General features: G+C 39.6%; 1 protein-coding gene across 2 annotated transcripts; it reads right to left on the bottom strand.

Annotated features, from left to right (window-relative positions):
• Positions 1–19,678: 19,678 nt before the first annotated feature.
• On the bottom strand, positions 19,679–21,630 carry LOC147634144 (stearoyl-[acyl-carrier-protein] 9-desaturase, chloroplastic-like). Of its 2 annotated transcripts, XM_086804547.1 has the most exons (3): positions 21,200–21,630; positions 20,457–20,964; positions 19,679–20,313 (listed from the first exon to the last, which is right to left on the bottom strand). In XM_086804547.1, exons 2-3 carry the CDS (start codon positions 20,892–20,894, stop codon positions 19,732–19,734), a joined length of 1,020 nt encoding a protein of 339 aa, XP_086660673.1. In that variant the 5' UTR covers positions 20,895–20,964; positions 21,200–21,630; the 3' UTR covers positions 19,679–19,731. The 2 variants fall into 2 exon arrangements, with proteins under 2 accessions (XP_086660673.1, XP_086660672.1); XM_086804546.1 differs by having other exon boundaries at positions 20,457–21,630.
• Between the last annotated feature and the right edge of the window lie 1,037 nt (positions 21,631–22,667).

Here is a 22,667-nt window from a genome sequence, read left to right on the forward strand (position 1 = left end):
ACGATGTTGTTGTATGTACTAGCCCTTGCATCGATCACACACACACATCAAATTGTTTCCCTCAACCATGCCTTGGAACCAACTTCTAGCCCTTGATGATCAATGTCAGACATCTTTAACCTGGTCAAAATTGATTTAGGGTTCATACAAAACACACAATAACATCCATAACTACTACAAACAAAAAATTACCCAGGATTTCACTGGTAAACAGTCCCCCACAACAACGTTTTTGTTGCCTAGTAGAAAAAATACTTTGCTTAGCAAAAATTTGCTTCTAGCCTGTGAACTGTGACTCCCACCTAAATCATCGATGGGTGTCAATATCTATCTACTTCCCCTATCTTGCACATGCATAGCCTACGCCTGTAGCCCGACTATTCCTCCCACCACACCTCTTCTCTTAAGGGTTTTGCATCAATCAAGTCTCCCTCTCCAAGGTAAGCTCTTTCTTGCTTTCTTCAAGTTTTCAAGCTTTTGTTAAATCTTTGTATTCTTCCAAACTTTCACAGAAAGCTTGGACATAGCTTTATGTGAGCTTTTCTCCCTTCCCCTCTCTCCCTCTCTCCCTTCCCCTCTCTTTCCTCTCCCTTGCCCTAACGCTAGCCTAATGCATAGATCTCTAATACAGAGCTGCAATGGATAGCTCTCCACCATCAATGCTTTCTATTAAGCATTATATGCATGGAGCTAGGGTTTGGGCTTACATAAACTAATTTTTCCATTCACTTATGCATTGAGAGTAGGGTTTACGGTACTAACCTCATTTTTCTCTTGTTCGTCTTGCTTACTAATGTGTTAATGAGAGGACTAAAGTTTTTATTCATTATGTTTCTTTTTTGTAGGTTTATTTAAGTGAGCAAGGTTTTGGGAATAGCCTCTCATACGGTGAGCTCTCTTTCTTCATTTCTGCTTATGCTTCTTGTGTCTTTGTGTTTTTGCACCCTTGGGTGCCGAGAATTAGGGTTAGGTCAATAGGCAATAGGCTTTATGCATAGGCTTATCGCAATAGGGTTTATGCATAAACCCTATGCAATAGGTTTATGCATAAGGCTTATCCTCCATAGGCTATTACAATAGGGATATGCATAGGCCTTATGCAATAGTGCTTATGCATAGCCTTATGCATAGGTCTTATCAATAGCCTTATGCATAGGTCTTATCCATAGCCTATGCATAACTATTTTGTAATAAGGCTATGCATAGGCCTTATGCAATATGGCTTATGCATAGCCTTATGCATAGGTCTTATCAATGGCCTTATGCATAGGTCTTATCCATAGCCTATGCATAACTATTTTGTAAAATAAGGCTATGCATAGGCCTTATGCAATATGGCTTATGCATAGCCTTATGCATAGGGCTATTGCATAGGCTTATTTCAATAGCCTTATGCATAGGGCTTATGCATAGGCTATGCAATAGGTCTTATGTATAGCATTTGCAATAAGGCTATGTATAGGCCTTATGAAATATGGCTTATGCATCGAGCTATTACATAGGCTTATTGCAATAGCCTTATGCATAGGGCTTATGCATAGCCTTATGCATCATGCTTGTGTATAGGATATTGCAATAGGGCTATGCATAGCTATTGCAATAAGGCTATGCATAGGCCTTATGTTAGATGGCTTATGCATAACCTTATGCATAGGGCTATTGCATAGGCTTATTGCAATAGCCTTATGCATAGGCTATGCAATAGAGCTTATGCATAGCATTTACAATAAGGCTATGCATACGCCTTATGTGATATGGCTTATTCTTCTATTTGTGTTTTTACTTCTCCTCTTTGTGTTGATGCTTCTGCATTGCCACACATCCTTATAGGCATTGCACACATGTCACACCCATACATTTCAATTTTTTCTAAGTGCAAAAAATTGGAGTGTATTTCTTAGTACGAAACTTAGAGTGTCATTTCAACAACTATGTGTGAGAGTGTCTAAGCAAAATTATGTAGCACATGGGAGTTGAACCTATGAGCTCAATGCATTATAGGAGCTATCAGGCTAGATTTTTGACAAGCACCCTGCTCTTCAAAATTGGTGGGTTTGGTGAAATATATCAAGTTGTTTTTTGTATTTTAGTGTAATTTTCTATGGGCATTTTAAAATTTACAAGTATTTTATGGCCCAAATGCTAAAAAATGGGCATGATTCCTGTAAAAAAGAAACTATGCTAACCATCATTAAGTCTACATAATGGACACCCTTACCCGTATATGTAATGTAGTATCCAAAATATGGAGCACTATGGTTGCATGGACGCCATTTTGTGTGGAGCAAATAGACAAGAAAATAAATTTTTTTGAGTGTGGAGTAATGGCTAACTTTGAATAGGAGAGTCGAGATAGAGATAGAAACTCAAATGTCATTCTATTAAATCTTGAAATCTTATTGTGGAATTAAAATTAGAGTTGGATTTAGACACTTTTCTAGGGACTCAAATGTTATTCTATCTAATATTGATTATTATGTAACTATACAAGACATAATTAGCATTAGATTTAGACATTTGACATGTTCATTCTTGATGTGCAGTGGTTCACCAATGGTCCAACCGTAATAGTGAGAAGACACAATAGCAGATTTATTATAGTTGACTCCACTAAGTTGTGGATAGATCTTTGGGACACATTTGTACTACCACAACAATGTGAGCAAGTATTATTTTTCTAAAGATTACCTCTTATTACTTTATCTTTTGTAGCATGCACTTAGTGATAGAATAACACTTACTAAAAGAATGACATGTAATTTTTCATCAAGACCCTTCAAATTCAAAATGGTGGCATGTAATTCAAGATGCTCATTGTAGAGCAAACAAATTTTGAAGATAGAGACTTGGAGAAGGAAACTTTTACAGCTATAGAATCTCAAAGAGAATAAGTAGAGCATACCCATGATTATAATGAATAAATTCACAATGATGTCAAAAATCATAATGCTGAACACCACGATGACAATGAGTACACCTCATCGGTTTCCATTAATCCATTGATAATATCTCCTTAGATACTTCCATGGATGTTAATGAATTACCTTTTAATAATATGCTAGCGAAGAAGCTGTAGGGAACAAAGAGATAGTATCGAAAATTCATCTAACGTAGTCAAACCCTTACTGATCAAACAGATCCGACTGCATCTATGAAGATACTTAGTTAGATCAAGGAAGAAACTTGCACTTGGATCATTGGAATCAACGCTTTTTTTCCCATTCAAGAGGCACAGCCGTTAATTCCTATCCATAGAACAATTACTGTCCGGGATTTACTTTATCTATCGTAATAACAAAAGTTGAGTCTCGATTTACAGATCCATCAGTCCAGCCTAACCCCATCCAGTCCCATGGGTTAGCCAACCGCCCAACCACTGTAGTGATGGGATCCAATTAAGAATTTGGTTAGGTTTTGTCCCGGGTACCAAGGAAAAGAGTTCCAAGGCCCCCTAGCCGGAAGTTCATGCGAAAATAAAACTAGTCACACCACTTACACACCCAATATGAAATTGCCTTTTCACAGATTCAACCACTTTTAAAACAATCCTTTAATAAAACCATAGTATCACTGATCACCATCTTCCAATTTATCCGGTTGATTCTTAATTTTCCCATCATTCCTTCATCAGAGTATCTATGGCATCATTGGCAACTAGGACGCTCACCACCTGTCCACTCATCAGAGAAAATGGATCTTATGGAGGAAGATGAGCAGTCATGAAATTGATGTACATTAATTGTTAATGATTTTTTCTCAAAAAAAGGATGCCAAAATAATTTTTATTTTTACCAACGCATATACCATCACATTTATTGAGGTATATATCGATGCATGTATCAATATTTTTTCCGACATATATATAGACACAATGATCGATGAGGATAGGGGCCAAGAGTTTTGAAAACAAATCTATATTTTTTGGAAAAAACAGTTCGTAAAGGACTAAGCGCTTGTTGTACCTCTCCATAACCAATGGCCTCAGTCATTTTTTTACTATAATCCTATGTTGTAAATAATTAAACTTGTGATTTTTACCTTGGTAGTAAGTGGCTAGGGAAACTCTTAAGTTCCCCATTATAAAGAGATCTAAAATTGCTTTTTAATTTCAAGACTCAAAGTCTGAAGAAAATCTCCAAACAAGTTCTTAGCCAACAAGGATCTCATGTGAACTCATATTGTTATAAGCCAAGAGAATAGGCAAGGATCAAATCCTAATTTCATGAGTTATATTATGCTTTAAGCTTAAATAATTTGGCTTGATTTGGTCAAAATGAAACGTGCAAACTTAAGCTTTAAATTAATGCGTCTAAAAACTTTTCTTAAAACAGCTCTCCAGCACATAAGAGAGAGCATGGAGGTCTTATTTAGTTTAAGATTTTGTTAGAGAAGCTTATAAGCTTCAAAGAAAAAAAATAGAGAAAGCTTCAAGTAAAGGCTTTATTAAGATTAGCTTTATAAAGCTAAGGCTTTCATAATCAAAACTTGACATAACGAAAATAAGGAAACCAAGGGCAGTAAGAAAAAAGAAAATAGCAATGAAAGCTTTTTGAAGATTTATAGCAAGCTCTTAGATAAGGCTGTCATGCCTATACCAAAGCTTACAAAAATGAAACTTTTTAGTGGCTAAACCACGACCACATGTTGAAAGAAAAATAATCGTTGCCCTTGTAATTCACGAAATCACCACCAACGCATAAGGGGGATTTTGTCTTTTCTTTTCTCTTTTGAACTCTTTAAATTAAAGCTTTTGTTTAAAACCTTTAACCAAAGCTTGTAATACAAGTCTTTGCCCCAACATCACAATGATTTTGATAATTTTTTTCTTAAAAAAAAAAGAAAAACTAGCACCCATATCGCCCCTACTACCATCGCTCATTGCGCCAAGAGGAACAAACCGTTGCATGGTGTTAATGAAGTAGAGAAGGATAATTTTTCACCCGCTCCTGAATGGTAAAGGAAAAGGAGGAAAGAAAGAAAAAATAATAATTAAGAGAATTAATATAAAAATAAATTTTCTTGTTTCTTGAAAAATGAGATCCACCAATGTAGATCAATTTTGGGGGAGAAGGGAAGGAGAAAAAGTTAAATCCCTCCATTATATATTTTGTGCATGATTCGTGCTTAGAAATTTAGAAATTAAGGTCACACTCCTCTTGCCTTGATTATTAAATCTATACATATAGATTAGGAAGAGGATTAAGATTCTTGAAGGTGGTTCTAGGAAGAAGAAGGGTGGTTTCTCTTAAAAAAGAGTTGTATTCTGATCAAAATTGATATTAAACTATAGCTCTTTGATCTAAATCTTGATCCAATTGCGTAGAGAACTCCCATAACCCTTCAAGCTTTTGTCCATGGGTTCTTGAGTCTTTCACTATTGTACCTTTCTCCCTATTCTTCAAATCCAAAAACCCGTAAGCTCTAATACCACTGACACATGATCTTGAAATGCTTTTTGAAGAAAAATACAAAATTCACAAATACAACAAGATTAAACCATAGAATGGAATTTAATTTAATAAGATAAGCATAAATTAAAATAAAAACAAGAAATTGAGTAGGCATTACCTTGTACACAGTATTGGGTCCAATCTATCCAATGTCAATCTCCCTCCCAAGATTTAATTTGGGATTGGTTGCGCTTCTAACTTGTTGACAGTGTTGAGGTAGCGTGAAGGTATCTTTCTCATCATTCCAAAACTTGGTGGAAAAAATTTGAAAGAACCCATTTGGATGTTTCTTCACGGTTTCTTGAGCACCTCTATTATGTATCACCTTGAATCATTTGCATCAAAGATGAATATACTAAATGCTCTAAATCCAACCTCAATAATATCCTGAAAAGTTCCACAATACTCAAGATTGTCCTCTAGGACATTGGTATCATGTCTAATAGCTCGACTTTCTTGTTCAAAAGTTGCCATGACACCACAATCAAATGTTTTTCTTTTAGAATCCACACGCTTCATGCGAAAGTGCCTTCCCTCTGACCGTATTGCATTAAGCATGACATTTAGTATAGTGCATTAAACAAGGTATATATGTGAGATAGAGATGAAGAATGTACTTACTTGAGGGTCACATCCTCTTGCATTTGTGAAAGTTTCCTCATAATCAATGCCATATGTCTGCGCATATCCTTTGGCTACCAATCTAGCCTTGTACCTGTTTATGCTTCCATCACTGTTATGTTTTACTTTGTACACCCACTTGCATCCAATGGCTTTCTTGCCTTTAGGCAATTGCACTAAATCCCAAGTTTCATTTCCATATAGTGCATCCATCTCCTTATCCATAGCTTTCTCCCAATACACATTTCCAACAGCCTCATCAATGCATGTGGGCTCTACAACTTGTACAACCTTTGCCATATATGCATAGTGATGTGCCACATAACCATCATATGTAAACCTCTGCACAGGGTTTTTCACTCTCCCAGATCTTCGCAGCTTTTCATTCATGGCTTCCATAGCCTTCTTTACACCAAGTGTTCTCATAGCTGGGATCCCAAGCTCCTCATCAAGGCTCATATCTGAGCCACTAGACTCTCCATCAACATGAGAATGCCCTGCAGAGATGTCTGGCATACCAAGGGGCTCAACCACTTTCTCTTTTCCTTTACGTGATGTACTAATCACATTTGCAGGACTGGTATTATGACGCAGCCTGCCACTCCACAACAAACCCACTAGATGAGGACTCTCCTGGTCCACTCAAAGACTGTGATTGCTGACCTGCATTTTGTGCAACCACACTTCCACTCACATCATCCCCAACAGCTTCTTTTTTAGAGCATACCAGCTGCTCATCTCATCAAAGACAACATCCCTGCTTACCCCTCAACTCACGTGTAGCACGGTTATAACACTTGTATCCCTTTTGCTCAAGGGAATATCCAATAAACACACATTTTTCAGCTTTCGGATCCAGCTTAGTTCTCAGCTCATCTGGCACATGCACATATGCAATGCATCCAAAAACTTTCAGATGAGACAAATTAGGTTTTCTGCCAATAAACCTCTCCTCTGGAGTTACATCATGTATGGCTGCCATGTATGGCTGCAGTTGGAGTCTTGTTCATGATGTATACTGCTGTAGAAACAGCCTCAACCCAATAGCTATGCGGCGCTCACATATCTGTTACGTGGAAATACATGCTTTGTTTGCTTTCCAAATTAGCATGCTTTACATATTCTCTGCATACCTTCCACTTTAAACTTTGGCAGCCCTGTCACAATTCCTTTAGTCTGCATAGACTTCATTCTCTGCACATTCACATGTCCGATTCTTTTATGCCAAATGTCTGTGTCTGCAACAATCCTTGAACTATTTGCAAACGTCGCAGCTTTCACTTCAGGCATGTCTACATTCAACGTAAACATTCTACCCACTCTGTTGTCTGTTGCAACCAACCTGCACTTGTCTTTAAAGTCTTCAACATAACAACCATCAGGGTTAAACCGAACCTGCAAACCCTGCTCAATCATCCGGCCAACTGAAACCAGATTCTTTGTTATGTTTGGAACGTGAAGTACATCTGCAAGGTACTTCACTTTGCCATCCTGCATAGACAATGGCACATCTCCAACATGGGCAATTGGATGAGCAGTGTCATCCCCTGTTTCCACAAAACCTAGTCTTTCCGGGGTTTTCATCTCCTTGAACCACTTCCCATGACTTGTCATGTGGTTCGAAGCACCTGAATCCACATACCATACATCATCTTTTTGTGCTGCATCAACATTTTCAGACATGGCATTCACGACATGCTGCATAACAAACAACCTTATCCTCATTATTTCTACTTGAGGATGCATAGTTGTTTTGCTGCACTTTCCCATTTTGCATGTTAGCCTGCTTCTTATAACATTCTGCCTGCACATGTCCAGGCTTACCACAATAATAGCATTCACGTGCATCATTATATTGCCTTTGCCAATTTCCACATCCTCTTTGACTCCCCTTGCCTCTGAATTTGCCTCTTCCACTTGCATGTTGTTGTTGTTGTTGTTGTTGTTGTGTAGTCTGGGACTGTTGTTGTTGCTGCTGCTGGCCATAATTCTGATTACCTGTTTGGCCACCTCCTTGATGGCATCCACGGCTTCCTCTACCTCGTCCTCTTCCTGAACTTGTGTAGAAGGCCTGTTGCTCTGAACTGTTTTTGTTTTGTGAGTGAAGATTGTTGGTCTTCACCCAAGCTCTTCTCTTCTATAATCAGCACAGACACCAAATCTGTAAAGTTGGGGATGTTTTCCCGAGTCTGAATAGACATCTTGAACGCCTTGTATTGTGGCCGGAGACCACGTAGACAGACTTCCACCTTGTCATCATCATCTACTGACACACCAATAGTAGATGCAAGAAGGGATTCCACAATACCCTTTATCTTCAATGCATAGTCATTCACAGACATGCTCTTTTTCTCCACAGTATGAAGTTAATTCTTCAACTGTATCTTACGTGCCTTGGTATTTGTTTCATAGAGTTTTACCAAGGTGTCCCATGCCTCCTTGGGGAACTTGGCATCCTGAATGTGCCCAATCATGGTGTCCTGTATACTAATGGAGAGCCAATACATAACTTTCCTGGCTCCTTGGTTCCAATCTTTAAACTCTTTCACATCTGCAGCAGTCGGATTTATATCCGGTATCTCCGGTGCCTCTTCATGCTCACCTTCTATGTAGTCCCAATAGCCCTTTCCCATTAGGAAATCTGTCAACCTGAACCTCCAAGCATGGAAGTTATTCTTATCAAGCTTCTCAGCCACAATCTGGGTTATCCCATCATTTGACATCTTGGTAAACACACAATTTTACCAGAAACAACACTCTGGTTTGTCCTACACAAACTGCTGTATTTTCTGCAGCGGTACTGTAGTACTCTCAAATGTTAACCAGTGACTTCAATGTGCATACATACACCCAATGGCAACTCTTGACCTCTTTGCAGCACCCACAGTGTCTGCACAGTCAATCTGTCTTCCTGCAGTTCTTAAAACAGAGTTCTGCAGAGAATCGATGACTTACACGCAGTGCTAGAAATCGCCTACTTTCTGAAAAACGGAGGTCCAGATACGCCCAAAATGCGTTTTTTGCACACAAAAAATTGTCCGATAGGTCTGATAGGTCCGATAGGACATTATATTGCCCTATAGCTTTACTCCCGCGAAGAAAGCTCCTCAATCAGAGATCGTTTGCCAGTGCCTCCCGTAGAGCTCCCGACAGGGTGTAGTCACCAACACAAATAGGGAAGAGTAGTTGAAGCTCTTACCCTCGTACCGCTTCCTGTGGTTCTCTTGCTTGCAGCTCAGCCCTTAGCACGATCCAGGCTCTGATACCATCAAAAGATGCAGGGGAGAAGAGAGCTTGAGCTCTTGCAAGCACACACACACTCACAAAACCCTAATAGAGAACACACAAGGTGAGAGGCTGGAAATCTTCTTCTTTTTCACTCAACACTCAACACACCATATACAAGATAAGAGTACACATAATATGAAAGGTACTCAACCAATAAATACACGGGTTCTCTATAGTGTGAACCCAACTAAATGAGCTGGCGCTGTAACTATGCCAGTCTCTAGAATGGCTGTCACACAGCCTGTCATCCCACTCGCCCCATATCACCCAAGTTCTCACCAACCATGCCAGTGGTGTAAGTGTGGGGCCTATCCCCAGGGTGGGTCATCAGTGTCCACCGCCTCACTAGACGAGCTCGATATCTCAACAACTCATACCATGGGTGAATACACATCTCATTTTGAGCAAACAGGCTCAGGCATAGTTGCCCTCATATACATGGGTGAAACAAAAAATACAATACATTTTGGCCGAAGCCGGGCAGGGGGCCCATGTGTGTGAACAAATGTATACAAGCCCATGAAATCGAGGTGTGTGAAGCTACCCTTAACTTCAATAAGGGTCAAAGCTTATTAAAAATGGGCTTTGTTTTTTTTTCTTTTAATGCAATTATGCACTGATTTTACTACGTGCTCTGCGAACTGTGCGCCAAACGCCAAATCTTCAATGTATGGATTCTTCAATGTTGGCAGCCAGACAATACTCTGCATGCAAACCTTTTTGCAACTGGAGGACCCATGCACATGGTCATCTTCTTCTTCTTCGTTTTTGCTATGACCACCACCATGGCTGGAGCTCTCAACTGTGGTTGCCTTCGGTCTAGCTGCTACTGTCCACCCTGCCTCCTCTCTTCTTTGATGTTTGCTACTTGCTAAATATTTCTCTGATGGAGCTCATCCAAGCTCCCATGGTGATTGACCTCCACACTCGCTTCTTCTTGGTTACTCCAGGTTCTCATCACCATAGCTACTCTAATACCTTCTTTCTAGCCTTCTTACCATAGCAACTATTGTATGTCACCTTCGAGCAATGTAACCACCATTGCTTTAAACTTGCCAATTTGAAATGGCCACTACCTCCTTACAGCTTTGCTTGAGCTTCCATGCTTTTGTTGTGTGCTTGTTCGCTTCTGCCTTATTGTTGTGATTGTTGCACTCGCTACCTTATTGTCTTGTGCACCGATGACTTGCCTCACATGCTATTTACAAGCCTTGCTACACTTGCTTCCAATGGCCCTATCGTGCCATGTCACCCTTCAATTGCACACTCTGCAAAGCTCCCAGAGAGACTCCTTACTGTTTACTTCTTTGTGACCCTCATCATCATGCTTCAGATGGCCCAAGCCATGGAATACGTGTTGTAACAAAACCAGCTGACCTGCAAAGCCTTTGCTCCATAAAAACTGATTGTTATGCAAAAAATTGGGCTTCTCAATAACATCATCAATAGCAGTAGTATGCTGCTCTTGCCTTAATCTGAGGTTTCTTTCCTTGTCTTGCTTAGCTTCTTCTCAAGCTTTTAATAGCCATCAGTATGACTTCCATGAGCTCCCAAATGAGCTAGAAAACACAACTCTCTTTGTTGCAAGATTCTTTGCCTCTTCAAAGACCTCCAAGTTAAGGTCTTCCACGACCATTTACATGGCTTTCATGAGCTCCAAAATGAACTCCATAACCTTGCATGCCCTCTCTTTTTGCATGTTGAAACTTTACTGGTGATTTCTTCATTTGAGGTTTCATAACCATGAAACCAGGGTGCAAAACATGTTGAAATTGCGAAGGTTTCCAACCCCTTCTTTTCTCTCCTTCATTGAGCAAACTACAAGCCATGCCATTTTCTTGACAAGCTCCAACATGAGCTGCAATCAGCCCATTATAGCTTGCCACCACCAAGTTGACAAGCTTGCACCTCTTACACTCTTTGCCCAAATGCAAAGGACCATGGGATCTTCTTATCCCACAATACAGCAATCCTTCTTCAAAATTGCATAAGGCAAAACTCACAAAACCAACCTTCTTGAGACACCTTTGTCTCCTTCGCATCTTCCTTGTTGACACCGAACACTCCATAGCCTTCATACTTGCTGAAATCTCTATTTTCAGCTTCCATGATGATGAGCAGGTTTCCCATGCTGCAAAAATTCCATTTGCAACTCTTGGGCAGCTTCTATGCAACCTCCTTGTTGCAAATCTTCTCTCAAACTTGAGAATGGTAGCTCCAAATCTCTCTCAAATCCTCACAAATGAAAATCCAAATGATAATATGAGTGTGCTAATTCTTTTTCATAATAAACTGAAAATAATACTTAATCAAATAAACACATAACCAAGAAATCTATACATAAATATTCACCATGACCAAGAGCCCACCCAAGCTCTAAAACCATGTTAAACAATCCTAAAATGGGATTGATCATGGTGATAGACATAGATTAAGCAACATAATTAAGGTGGATTAAACCACACTAGGAACTCCATAAGAGAGAGAGAGAGAGAGAGAGAGAGAGAGAGAGAGAGAGAGATTGCACACTCAACACTCAATTCTATTGCACTATCTCAAGTGAACCATACAATGATATAGGCCTTCTAGCCTTATCCCACTATACATGTCATCATCCATGTGGCACCTCCTTTTTCACTCTTTTGGTCAACACTCACACACCATTCAATATTACATGTGGCATTCTTATCTTGCCACAATATCTTGCACCTCAAGGGTGCTTTCCCACATACACACAACACCACGATTACATCTCTCAACATTAAGGTGGATTAAACCACACTAAGCACTCCATAAGAGAGAGAGAGAGAGAGAGAGAGAGAGAGAGATTGCACACTCAAGACACAAGTTCTAATGCATATCTCAATTGAACCATACAATGATATAGGCCCTCTAGCCCTATCCCACTTTACACATCATCATGCCATGTGGCAAGCTCTATTCCACATCTCCTTTTGTTGCTCTCATAAATCACATCCCAGACAATAATATCTTGCACCTCTAAGGTTCTTTCCCACACACACATAAATCGAGCTTACATATTTCAACAACAGGCCCAACATGGTATGTTTATTGATGAGCCTACACAACCTTCCTTTACTAGACCTACCCCTGCTCCCTCACATCCGTCTTCACCATGACAATGATGTAGTAGGGAGTTGGGGGGTAGTAGATGTGCTAGAGTGGGGAGAAGGCTACTTTTGCTTTGGCAAAAGCACCACTAGGTCTCTCGATGCATCTCCCCACTAGGGGAGCTCTTCATCTACACATTATGAGCGAGCCCCCAAGAGACCCATTCCACGATTTGATCCATGCACCTTACCATACAACATGGATGAGGATGGCGCTCTCGTGATGGATGCATAAGGAAACTGCATGCATGTACTTGCAAACTTGGAGTTCATGAACTCCTTCGAAAAGTAAAAAGCACAGGAGTTCCATGTTCCGAATGAGGGTCTTTGCTTCTCCGAGGAGTGGATGAAGAGGCAATTCAAGCTTTTGCACTCTAATAGGAGAGAAAATATCAAGAGAGCAGCAAAGAATAACCTGGAGAAGCTTAGTGTTTGCACAACCAAGGAGTGGAGGCATGTATGCAGCTTCGTGAGAAAGCACCCAAGTGCTTTTCAACAACAAGTGGGCGGTGAGTGCTTCCCAACTATGGAAGCGAAGGGCTTCACACTTTGGCTCTCTGGTGGAAGATCCTTCTTTTATTGCTCATTTCGTAAGTAATCATTTCTTCTTCCTTTTCTTTTTTTTTGGTACTATATTGTTTTCTTTAAATAGTTGTATATTTTCTTAATTATTTCTTGTAGAGGGAGGTTATTGGGCATAACCCAACAAAGGAGGAGTACGATTATGGGTACAGAGCCCCCCCTCTGCAATTGTAGGCATGGATGCATATGCGAGGCATACTCTTGGATGAGTCCATTTTGGGCACTCAAGCAGATGATGTGAGCCTAAACCACTCTCTTTTCTATGTCTAAATGTATTTTAATGCCGTTTCTTACCTTTTGCGCTTGATGGCATGCATATAGGATGAAGGGAAATATGAAGAGGAGGATCATGATTGTGAGCATGAAGCTCACCAAGCAAGTGAAGAGGACGACGAAGATGATGATGATAATCAGTTGGAATCTGATGATGATCAGTTGGAATCCGATGATGATGATGATGATCACTTGGAATCCGATGAGAATTCTAGATAAATACCTCTTCATTGTAAACATTTTATGTATATATGACCAAAGGCCCAACACTTTGTGAAATATAATAGATTTTGGGCTCAATTTCATTCTCCACAATCTGTTTCTTATGTTTGTGTTTGTGTCATAAAACCAAAAGCATGACTCTGTTTTAATATAAAAAAAGACCTGGGCAGATTGGGGAGTCCAGTGCAAAATTAGCAGCAAAATATCACTATTGAGCAGCGTAATTTCATTGCGGGATAGCGAAATATCATTGCTCAGCTCAGCAGTAGTGTTTCTAGTAACAAAAATAGCCCGACATCTACCGACCCTTCTAGTTATAAAAATGATGCTAAGGGATGGTAGGGTTACTGGTAGGTTGGTCCACATGGCATATTGAGGATATTGCACTTGCACTTGAGGTAAGTGGGGGTATTACAATAGAAGGGTAGCCATGTAAATCTGGGTCATACTGTAGTGTGTGGGCCCAATAATGTTGGACCTATTTCAAAGCCTCTTGCCCCTTGTAATGTTCCTACTATAGTGTAACCATCATCTTGGTTGTAACTTTCCTACTATAGTGTAACCATCAGCTTGATTGTAACTTTCCTATTATAGTGTAACAATCAGCTTGGGTATTTCTTTAGCTCTAATAGCCTAGGTTGTTGGGTAGCTATTCTGGAGAAACTCAACCAAAAACCCCCCACACTCCTTGTACAGATCAAAGATACGGTAGGCCTCTAAGTGGTTTTGAACAACCCAAGGTTCCTATTTTGAGAGCTAGATAAGCTAAAAGCTGCAGCCACCAATGTAACCAAAGTTTCATAGATGAATCAAGCTTTTATGTTTTTCTCAATTCCATCCTTGACCATCTTGGAGTATTTTGGATTCATGTGATAGGCCTTGTGCCTTGATTTCTTTACTCCTTACTCCTCTGACAATAGGAATGATATGCTTGGCCACCTCTAGAGGTACACCCTTCGTGTTCCAACCGAAGTAGTCTTGGAATTCTATGAGTAGGTTAACTACGTCTTTTTATTCCTCTAGTATTAGGTCTTCTAGGTCTTTTTTGTTATATAAATTGGTCTACTAGGATGACCTCCTAAACTTCAATTGGTTTCTTGTAAAAGAAATTCCAAGATTTCTATTGTCAGGAGTCCTCTTCACCTTTTCACAATGTACAAGGTGATCACCTATTTCATATAAATTGAACTATTCAGGAACCTACCTAAGATCTTCCACATAGATATTCTCTTGAAAAAAAAGCATGCTTAGCTTCTTTTTTAGCATATGCTAAGGCTTTATTTCTTTCTCTTCTTGCAAAGGGAGAGATGTTTTTAGATTTTCTTGAACTTGACTGTTCGTCTCTCTTTGTTTGGCCATTAACTTGATGATAACGTCATAAATATTGAGCTCTTTTTGCCATTGGTGGGTGGCAAAAGTCCATATGGGAATCTATGGCCCTCAGTTTATCGAAGCCAATGGTCTTTGTTTCCTCCCTAGAAGAGTTATAAATCTTCTCTTTTTGAAAATTTTGAGCCCCAAGATGCCACCTCCTAATTGCAAATATCACCTTTACATTTGGGTGTATGTTGCATTGTGCTCTTCTCATATACTGAAGAAATTTCCTTGCCATTTGATGTGGCATATCTGGTGCATATTCTACTCCTCATCCAACATTCTGTTATATGTGAGGCACATGTTTAGCTTTGCGGTCTTGTTTGTGGTTTGCCGAGTCTTTCACAGGAAAGGTCCACAACTTTATGGCAGAGTTTTCCATGTTCTCTCAATTTTACCGCCGTAAGGGTTTCATTCCCTTTTTGTTTGTATATATGTTTGGTGCTCCACTCATGAAACAGTCCAACGTCTTTCATGAAAGGCTTGCCTAGGATGTAATCAAGAGTTGGGCTACTACAAAAAGTTCATTATCACAAAGCATGGAATGATAATCATGGAGCTAGAGCAATGACTTAGGATCTAGCCTGAGGCCCATTCGAGAAGGTGCAACAGATATTTGTTTAATGATTTTCTCTTAGTCCATTTCTTCCATACATCTTTCTTATTCAAAGAGAAAAGAGTCTCTATTATCCAAAATCAGAACACTATTTCCTTGAATTCTTGTGTAATTATGCTTCTACGTGTTTATTTTTGGCATGTGGATAATGAAAACATGGAACTATTTTTTCCAGTTTGAAGTTGATATTTTGTGGAATAAAAATTTCTCTTGTGAATGCTTAAGACCTTGAATGCTTTGTTATGTTCAAGTTTTGAGAAGTTGATGTATCGAAAATTCAATAGCACATGGTTGATGTTTTAATGAAAAGTTCATTAGAGAATTTTGGCCACTTCACACTTTCCAAAGTATTCCAAACATTTTCTATGTTTAGGTTTTGAGAAGTTGATGTATCAAAAATTCAATAGCATCAATATGGTGGATGTTTTAATGAAAAGTTCATTCAAGGATTTTGGCCACTTCACACTTTCCAAAGTATTGCAAACATTTTCCCTGTAAAAGTGATGCTTAAATCTCATCCTCTTTCCTAAAAGATGTGCCTTGTAAAATGCTTAAATATTTCATAAATGGCTATGCAAATCTTATGTCTTGATTCCTCATCCACCTCTTTTGCATTCTCTTCATGTTCTTGTTACCTTTTAAATCTATTTTTGCATTCTCTTCATGTTCTTGTTACCTTTTAAATCTATTTTTGCTTCTTTTCTCCATTTTTTAAAGCTTCAAAGTTCTTGATGATGATGCTGTTAATGCTGATTTTCTTCAGATTAGATTTTTTCATGGAAAATACAAGTGAGTTGCTGCCAGTCGCTTCTATACTACTTCTTTGCTAAAAAAGAAGAGTGATAACAATTATTAACCAGCTAAGTAAACACCATTGAGAATAAAACACGTGTTTGAAATCTTCACTCACACCTCTAATAGAGATGGCCAAAGAGATAGAGAGAGAATAATACACAAGTTGGAGAGAATAATACACACATAGAGAGCTATTACTGATTACCTCTTTTGAGACCAATCACCGATGGGGGGGAGAGAGAGATAGAGAGAGATAGAGAGAGTTTGATTGATTGTGTGTGTGTGTGTGTGTGTGTGTGTGTGAGAGAGAGAGAGAGAGAGAGAGAGAGAGAGAGAGAGCTTCTATGTGCTCTAATTACAAGAAGAGAGAGACAAAGATTGAGTTTCTAATTAGAGAGAGAGAGAGAGAGAGAGAGAGAGAGAGAAAGGTAAAGATAGAGAGAGAGGGGAGCTTCTTTGATTACAAGGATGGAGAAAGAGTATTTGTGCTATAGTAGGGAGAGAATTTGCACTATAACATTCAAGAGAGAGAAAAAGAGAAATTATGTTGTAACTCACAATAGACTCGACCAATAGTAATAGTCACGAGAGAAAGAGAGAAAGACAGTGAAAGAAAGCAGCACACTATAACCACCCACATTACCCACGTCTTCTTTTTTTGAGTTATTAAAGTGAATCACTGTTCAAAAATTTTCAATTTTTTGTCTAATATAAAGTTGAGCTATTTCAAATTTCTTGGTGCTATTCATGGGACATTGCCTTTCAGTCCACCTTAACGTTTTTATGCCCTCTATTCATGGGACACTGCTTTTGAGTCATGTTTATGTCCTCTAATAGTAATTAGAGTACTCTAAACTATAGCTTCTCTAGAATCTATCCTAACAACAACTCTAAACTATAGCTTCTCTAGAATCTATCCTAACAACAACACTAAATTCATGAGCCTCTCTAACTATGTGCTTATGTCTTAGAATATAGAGGTTGAGGTACAGAATATAGAGGTTGAGGTACTCAAATTGTCTGAAAGACACCTACTACACAAGCTAATGTGGAAACAATAGCAAAAATGTCTAACATAACATTGCTTTTCTTTATTTTTAATATTTATGGCCTCTAAATATGTCTCGTTAGGGGAAGAAACATATGAGTCGTCACCACCACGACAACAACCCATCGAATGATCTCATCTTCTACAATAGAAGCAGTCGAGAGAACAATGGGTGGGGTTTTTTGACATGTCGTGGAGTGTCCGAGAGCATAACTTATGCAGTAGTGGTGGGTTGTGAGGGCTATGCAAAAGTTCCAGTGTCTTCCCTCAAGCTAGGCTTACACCATGGACCTTTGCTCGGGGCTCATCTGTGACATGAAATGGTAAAATTGGCTCGGGAACATCGCCTATGGTGTAGGCAAGATGGGGAGATTGGGGCTATATATGGGTATGCCATGAGGTGTATGATCCATGGTCTACATTAAAAAAACAAAGCATATTAGCTATTCTTGAAGCTCTATGAATCAAAAGAATTAAGTTCTATGCATAAGGGCTTATGCATGAAGAATGATTAAACCTTAAACAAAAAAGGCAACATGTGATATTAGAACTTTGTTGAGACCTTCTACAATATTGCTTAGACAAGCAAGGTGGGAAAATGCCCCTTTTCGATGATAGCTTCTAAGGACTTTCCACCTGCTCCCCACTATTAAAGCCAAAGGCAACTTCTCTTTTACAAGAGAAGGATAGTGAAAAGATCAAGGGCTCCCCCTCCACTATAACCATCTACTCATCACGGATAACCACTCCTAACTTGACTTAAATAACATTCTAGAAGGCCTACAATAACTTCCCATATCTCTATGCATAAACCCAACACCGGCCCAAGGGTGAAATAAACATGAGGTTGCATGATAAGAGATCTTACCTCGACAATGTCAAGTTGAAGGAGAGGACACCAACACAAGAATTCTCTAATGGATAAATGCTTAAAGCTTAAACAAACGAGGCAACATGTGATATTAGAATATTATTGAGACCTTCTACAATAGTGTTTAAACAAGCAAGGTAGACAGTGCCCCTTCTAGATGATAACTTCTGAGCACTTTCCACATGCTCCCCACTATTAAAGACTAGCTCTATGAATAAGATTTAATCTCTTTGGCTAAGCTTAAGCCTTATGCATAGAGGTTGATCATAGGCCTTATCCATAAGCCTGAAGCATAGACCTTATGCATAAAGCTTGCATAGAGGTAAACCTAATCAAGAGGCTACATAGGATTCTTACAATGTCTATGCATAGGCTTCTTACAATGGCTATGCATAGGCTTCTTGAAAACTTGAGAATAGGCCTTATCCATAAGCCTTAAGCATAGCCTTATGCATAAGTGTTAAACATAGGCTTAAGCATAGGCTTATGCATAAATCTTAATGCAAGAAGCTTAATGCATGCATAGAGCTAGATGCATTAAGCATGTATGTAAGAAGCATGCATAGAGCTAGATGCATTAAGCATGTATGCATAGAGCTTGCGTAGAGGTAAAAACCTAAGCAAGAGTTTGCAAGGCTATGGATAAAGCTTGCATAGAAGCAAGAGCTTGCAAGAAGCCTACACAAGCTTTATGCATAAGCTCTATGCATGATCTTCTTGCATGAACTCTATACAAGGAAAGAAGCCTATACATGATGATTTATCTACCCACCTCCCCATCTCAGGGCCTTTTGTATGCAAGTAAAAGAAGAAGAAAAATAATTTAAAAGAAGCAAGGGTTTATAGGATTTTGCATAGGGTCTATACATAATGCATAAGGCCCTTTGCCAAATAGGTCTTGAATTTGAAGAGTAACATTAAAATTTCAAATAAAGGGTTCATATTAAACCTCCATTTTTTTCAGGGGAGAGCGGACGAAACATACTACTATTTTTCCAAAGTGTACCTTACTTTGAAAGGGTAATTCTTATACCCATTGCATGGAGGATAAACCCCCTTGGAAGCATAACATAGCGTTCGAATTTATGCCTACTCTACATAAAGCCTATGCATAATGTTTAAGCCACAACATATAGTGTATTAATTTGTCTCAACAAAATTTTGAAAATTTTCACATGCAATTTGAGACATCTTTATATGAACCGAGTAACCAAATTTGCAAAAAATCCTAGCTATAATATCACATGTTTATGTAAAATAACATACTTTTCCAAACATTGTTTTGCACTAAATGTTTATTATCAAAAGGGCACATTTACAAAGTCTCAATCTTTTTATCAATTGTAATAAGAGTGCTGGTAGAGAACATTAACCTTGCAAGGGTAATAAGAAAGCTGGTAGAGAACATTAACCCTTCAAGGACACGTAAATGCATACACACTAGCGAGATGAGTTGGCAACTAGCTTGCTCCTCTTTTATGCAAGGCTACTTCCCTATTGAAAATCCAACTAAAGGCTCCTAATTTGGGCTCTTTGCTCATTTTAGATTGAGAATGCTCTGCTAGCTTCCTTACACGGCTTCGTAAGCCACACACATAATCCTGTGCTTGTTGTCCCCTACTAGAAAGCCCGAATAAATTCTCCACATCCCACCTCTTCACCAAGTGCTCTAAAATGCCAGCATAGTCTTTTGGAGTGTACACACCTGTCCTTTGTGCAACAAGGGAGAATTTCTCAAAGAGAAATTTGTCCTTCCCATCATACATGAGTTGAGCAGGCATGGTGATCCTCTTCCTCATCATATCCTCTAAGCAGATGATAGTCCCATCAGGATCCATCTCAAAAAGCTTTTCAACAATTTTTGTGTATGCGTTCTCGTGTCTCTTCTCATCAGATGCAATCGTCCCACATATATGAGCTAATTTTAGGTCCCCAAACTCCTTTGCTTGCCTTGCAGTGTTCCCATGAGATATAAAGGTGGCCCTCTCTTGAAAAGATGTATATATAAATCCCAAGTAAGGGTTGTTGTGTGATTGAGAATCCTGCACATCCAGAAAAAAAGGATCCAAAAGTGATGAATGTGGGCACTAGAAAAGGTGAAAGATAAAACTAGTTGGTAAGGGGTTGGAATCGGCAAACCCCTTCCCAACTGCATGCATCGTGTATGCCAAGAAGTGATACTAACCATTCCTGCCCCAATCAAGTATTGGGTAGTCTTCTCAATCATCCTCATATCAACTCGGCCTGTAAGGTAAAGATACTTGTTCAGTAGGTCTCCGTGCCTCTTTTCCTCTGCACTCCATGCCCGAATCCACCTTGCCCAAGCGGTGACGCTAGCTCCCGTGTCGTCGCCCACCCCGTCAAGATTGTTGAGACAGCTGTGATACGTAGGGAGGGCCTCCTCGGTGATCATGTCGCCAACAAGGCAGACAAGATAATCATCCGGCAATTCCAGGGCATGTTTTTGGAGCTCCTGAACCTCATCCCAGAAGGTGTTTGAAGAGCAATCAGGCAAGAAATCCTGTGGCTGCCAGCACTTCTCAACAGGCTTTAAAAAAGGCAGGATGCTTGTTTCTACCCAGCCTTGTAGTGACTCAAAGATCTCGACTTTTTCCGGGTGCATAGATTGGGTAGTCACTCGTGGGTGAAGCTGTTTTATGACCTTTTCTTGAACCTTCACGCCGCCAGCTTCCCTGCATGACGGAAAAGAATGAGACCGCCTGTGTTGTACGTGGAAGCTAAGGTTTGCCATCATGACCAAGCATATTAAGGTGGCAAGGCAAGCAAACCAAGCTCGGGTTTTTATCGTAGCAAAGCATCCAAACAGCAAAGAGATTTAGACTGGAGCTTATCCTGCGAATCTACTTAAGTATTAGACTTATTCAATGTCTCAAGGGGTGCGACCGTGAGCAGCCTACGGGCATTTACCTATGTAATCAATCAACACAAACCAATACAATTATTTTCGTCTCTCTTTCTTAGCAATCCTGCGCATGACTCTCTTACTGTACTTTATATCACTCGCTAGATAATGGTTGAAACGCCCTTACACGATCCTGAGCTCTCGAGAGAAACCCACTGTAGCGCTCGTCTCTCTCTCTCTCTCTCTCTCACACGCATCCATAGCCATTTTTTCCTAAAGGAGCTCTTCGTTTCTTTTGTTTCCAGCTCTACAGCAATCTCAACCATTTTTTTAATAAACAAATAAATAAATGAACCCGCGTACACAGCATCGCCCACAATAAATATGCAGCCTAGCCTTGCACCTTGCGGCCATCAAAATCATTCATCATCATTAACTTGTGGGGATCAAACTACTAGTGAAGCAGCGCAAGCCTTCTCCAACGAGCATATATATATATATACATATATATTAAAAATCTTGAAAAATCAAATCAATAGTAAAACTTCTCTGAGGTGTCCCTTGTGAGAGTGAGAGCAGACTTGTGTGCTATGTGTGTGTATCACTGTGTGTGCACTGCATAGAGAGAGAGAGAGAGAGAGACGATGCACAGAGTCGTATTCGATTCAGATGTGTCGTTTGATTCATTCCTTTGATTTATATACAAAGGTTCGTTTGTGTCGTTTCGATATTAGATTATGGTTGTGTTGTTTTATTCACTTGCGTTCATATACCCCTCCTTTGAACAAGGACCCCGAGTCGTGTAGACCGAGATGCTTGCTACAATTCTCATGCTTCATTTGCGGAACTACCTTTGTCAGGAAATCAGCCCATTGATTGTTTGTTGGGGTATACTCCAAGATGACTTCTCCCTGTTTTGCAAGCTGTCTACTAACAAAGTGAAACATGCTTAATTTTAGGATGATGTTTTGGGTTGTTAGCCAAATGAATACATGATTGATTATCAATGTAGAGAGTGAAAGGTTTAGGTTTAAAAATTCCAAGTTCACTGAGGAGTTGTTGGATCCGCACTCCCTCCTGACGAAGCAGCAAACAAATTTGGCTTCGGTGGATGAGAGTGCAACACTTTCTTGTTTCTTTGATGACCATGAAATTGTGCCGCCTGCCAAAACAAACACATAGCCTGAAGTGGAGATGCTAGTGTCCACATCCCCCCCAAGCATCCGACCAACAAAGAAGATATGGGTGAGTATTTGGTGAGGCTACATAAGTAATTCCATGATGTTTTGTGTGTTGAATGTTACAGAGGAGGCGTTGCGAGGATTGCCAATGAGACATGCCAGGGTTTTGCATGAATCTTGAGAGGAGGTTTGTTGTAATGGCAAGACCAAGACGGGTAGTACAAGTCACCAAGTAGCGAACACTTCCTAGCTTGGGTCTATATGGGAATTGTGACATGGCCTTAATAGCTTCAGGAGTGGTAGGACATTGAGAGGAATCAAGCTTTGTGGTAGGTGGAAGAGGGGTAGGAGA

Source organism: Cibotium barometz, chromosome 11 (genome assembly GCF_041138505.1).
Source record: "Cibotium barometz isolate CiBa-2024 chromosome 11, ASM4113850v1, whole genome shotgun sequence".
In the NCBI taxonomy this organism is placed as follows: domain Eukaryota; kingdom Viridiplantae; phylum Streptophyta; class Polypodiopsida; order Cyatheales; family Cibotiaceae; genus Cibotium; species Cibotium barometz.

Excerpts from the sequence above, each read along its gene's own strand:
- LOC147634144 (XM_086804546.1), bottom strand. The coding sequence starts at position 21,026 with ATGATGGCAAACCTTAGCTTCCACGTACAACACAGGCGGTCTCATTCT. Across the intron at positions 20,314-20,456 it reads ACTTGATTGGGGCAGGAATG|GATTCTCAATCACACAACAA; the intron begins GTTAGTATCACT and ends CTGGATGTGCAG.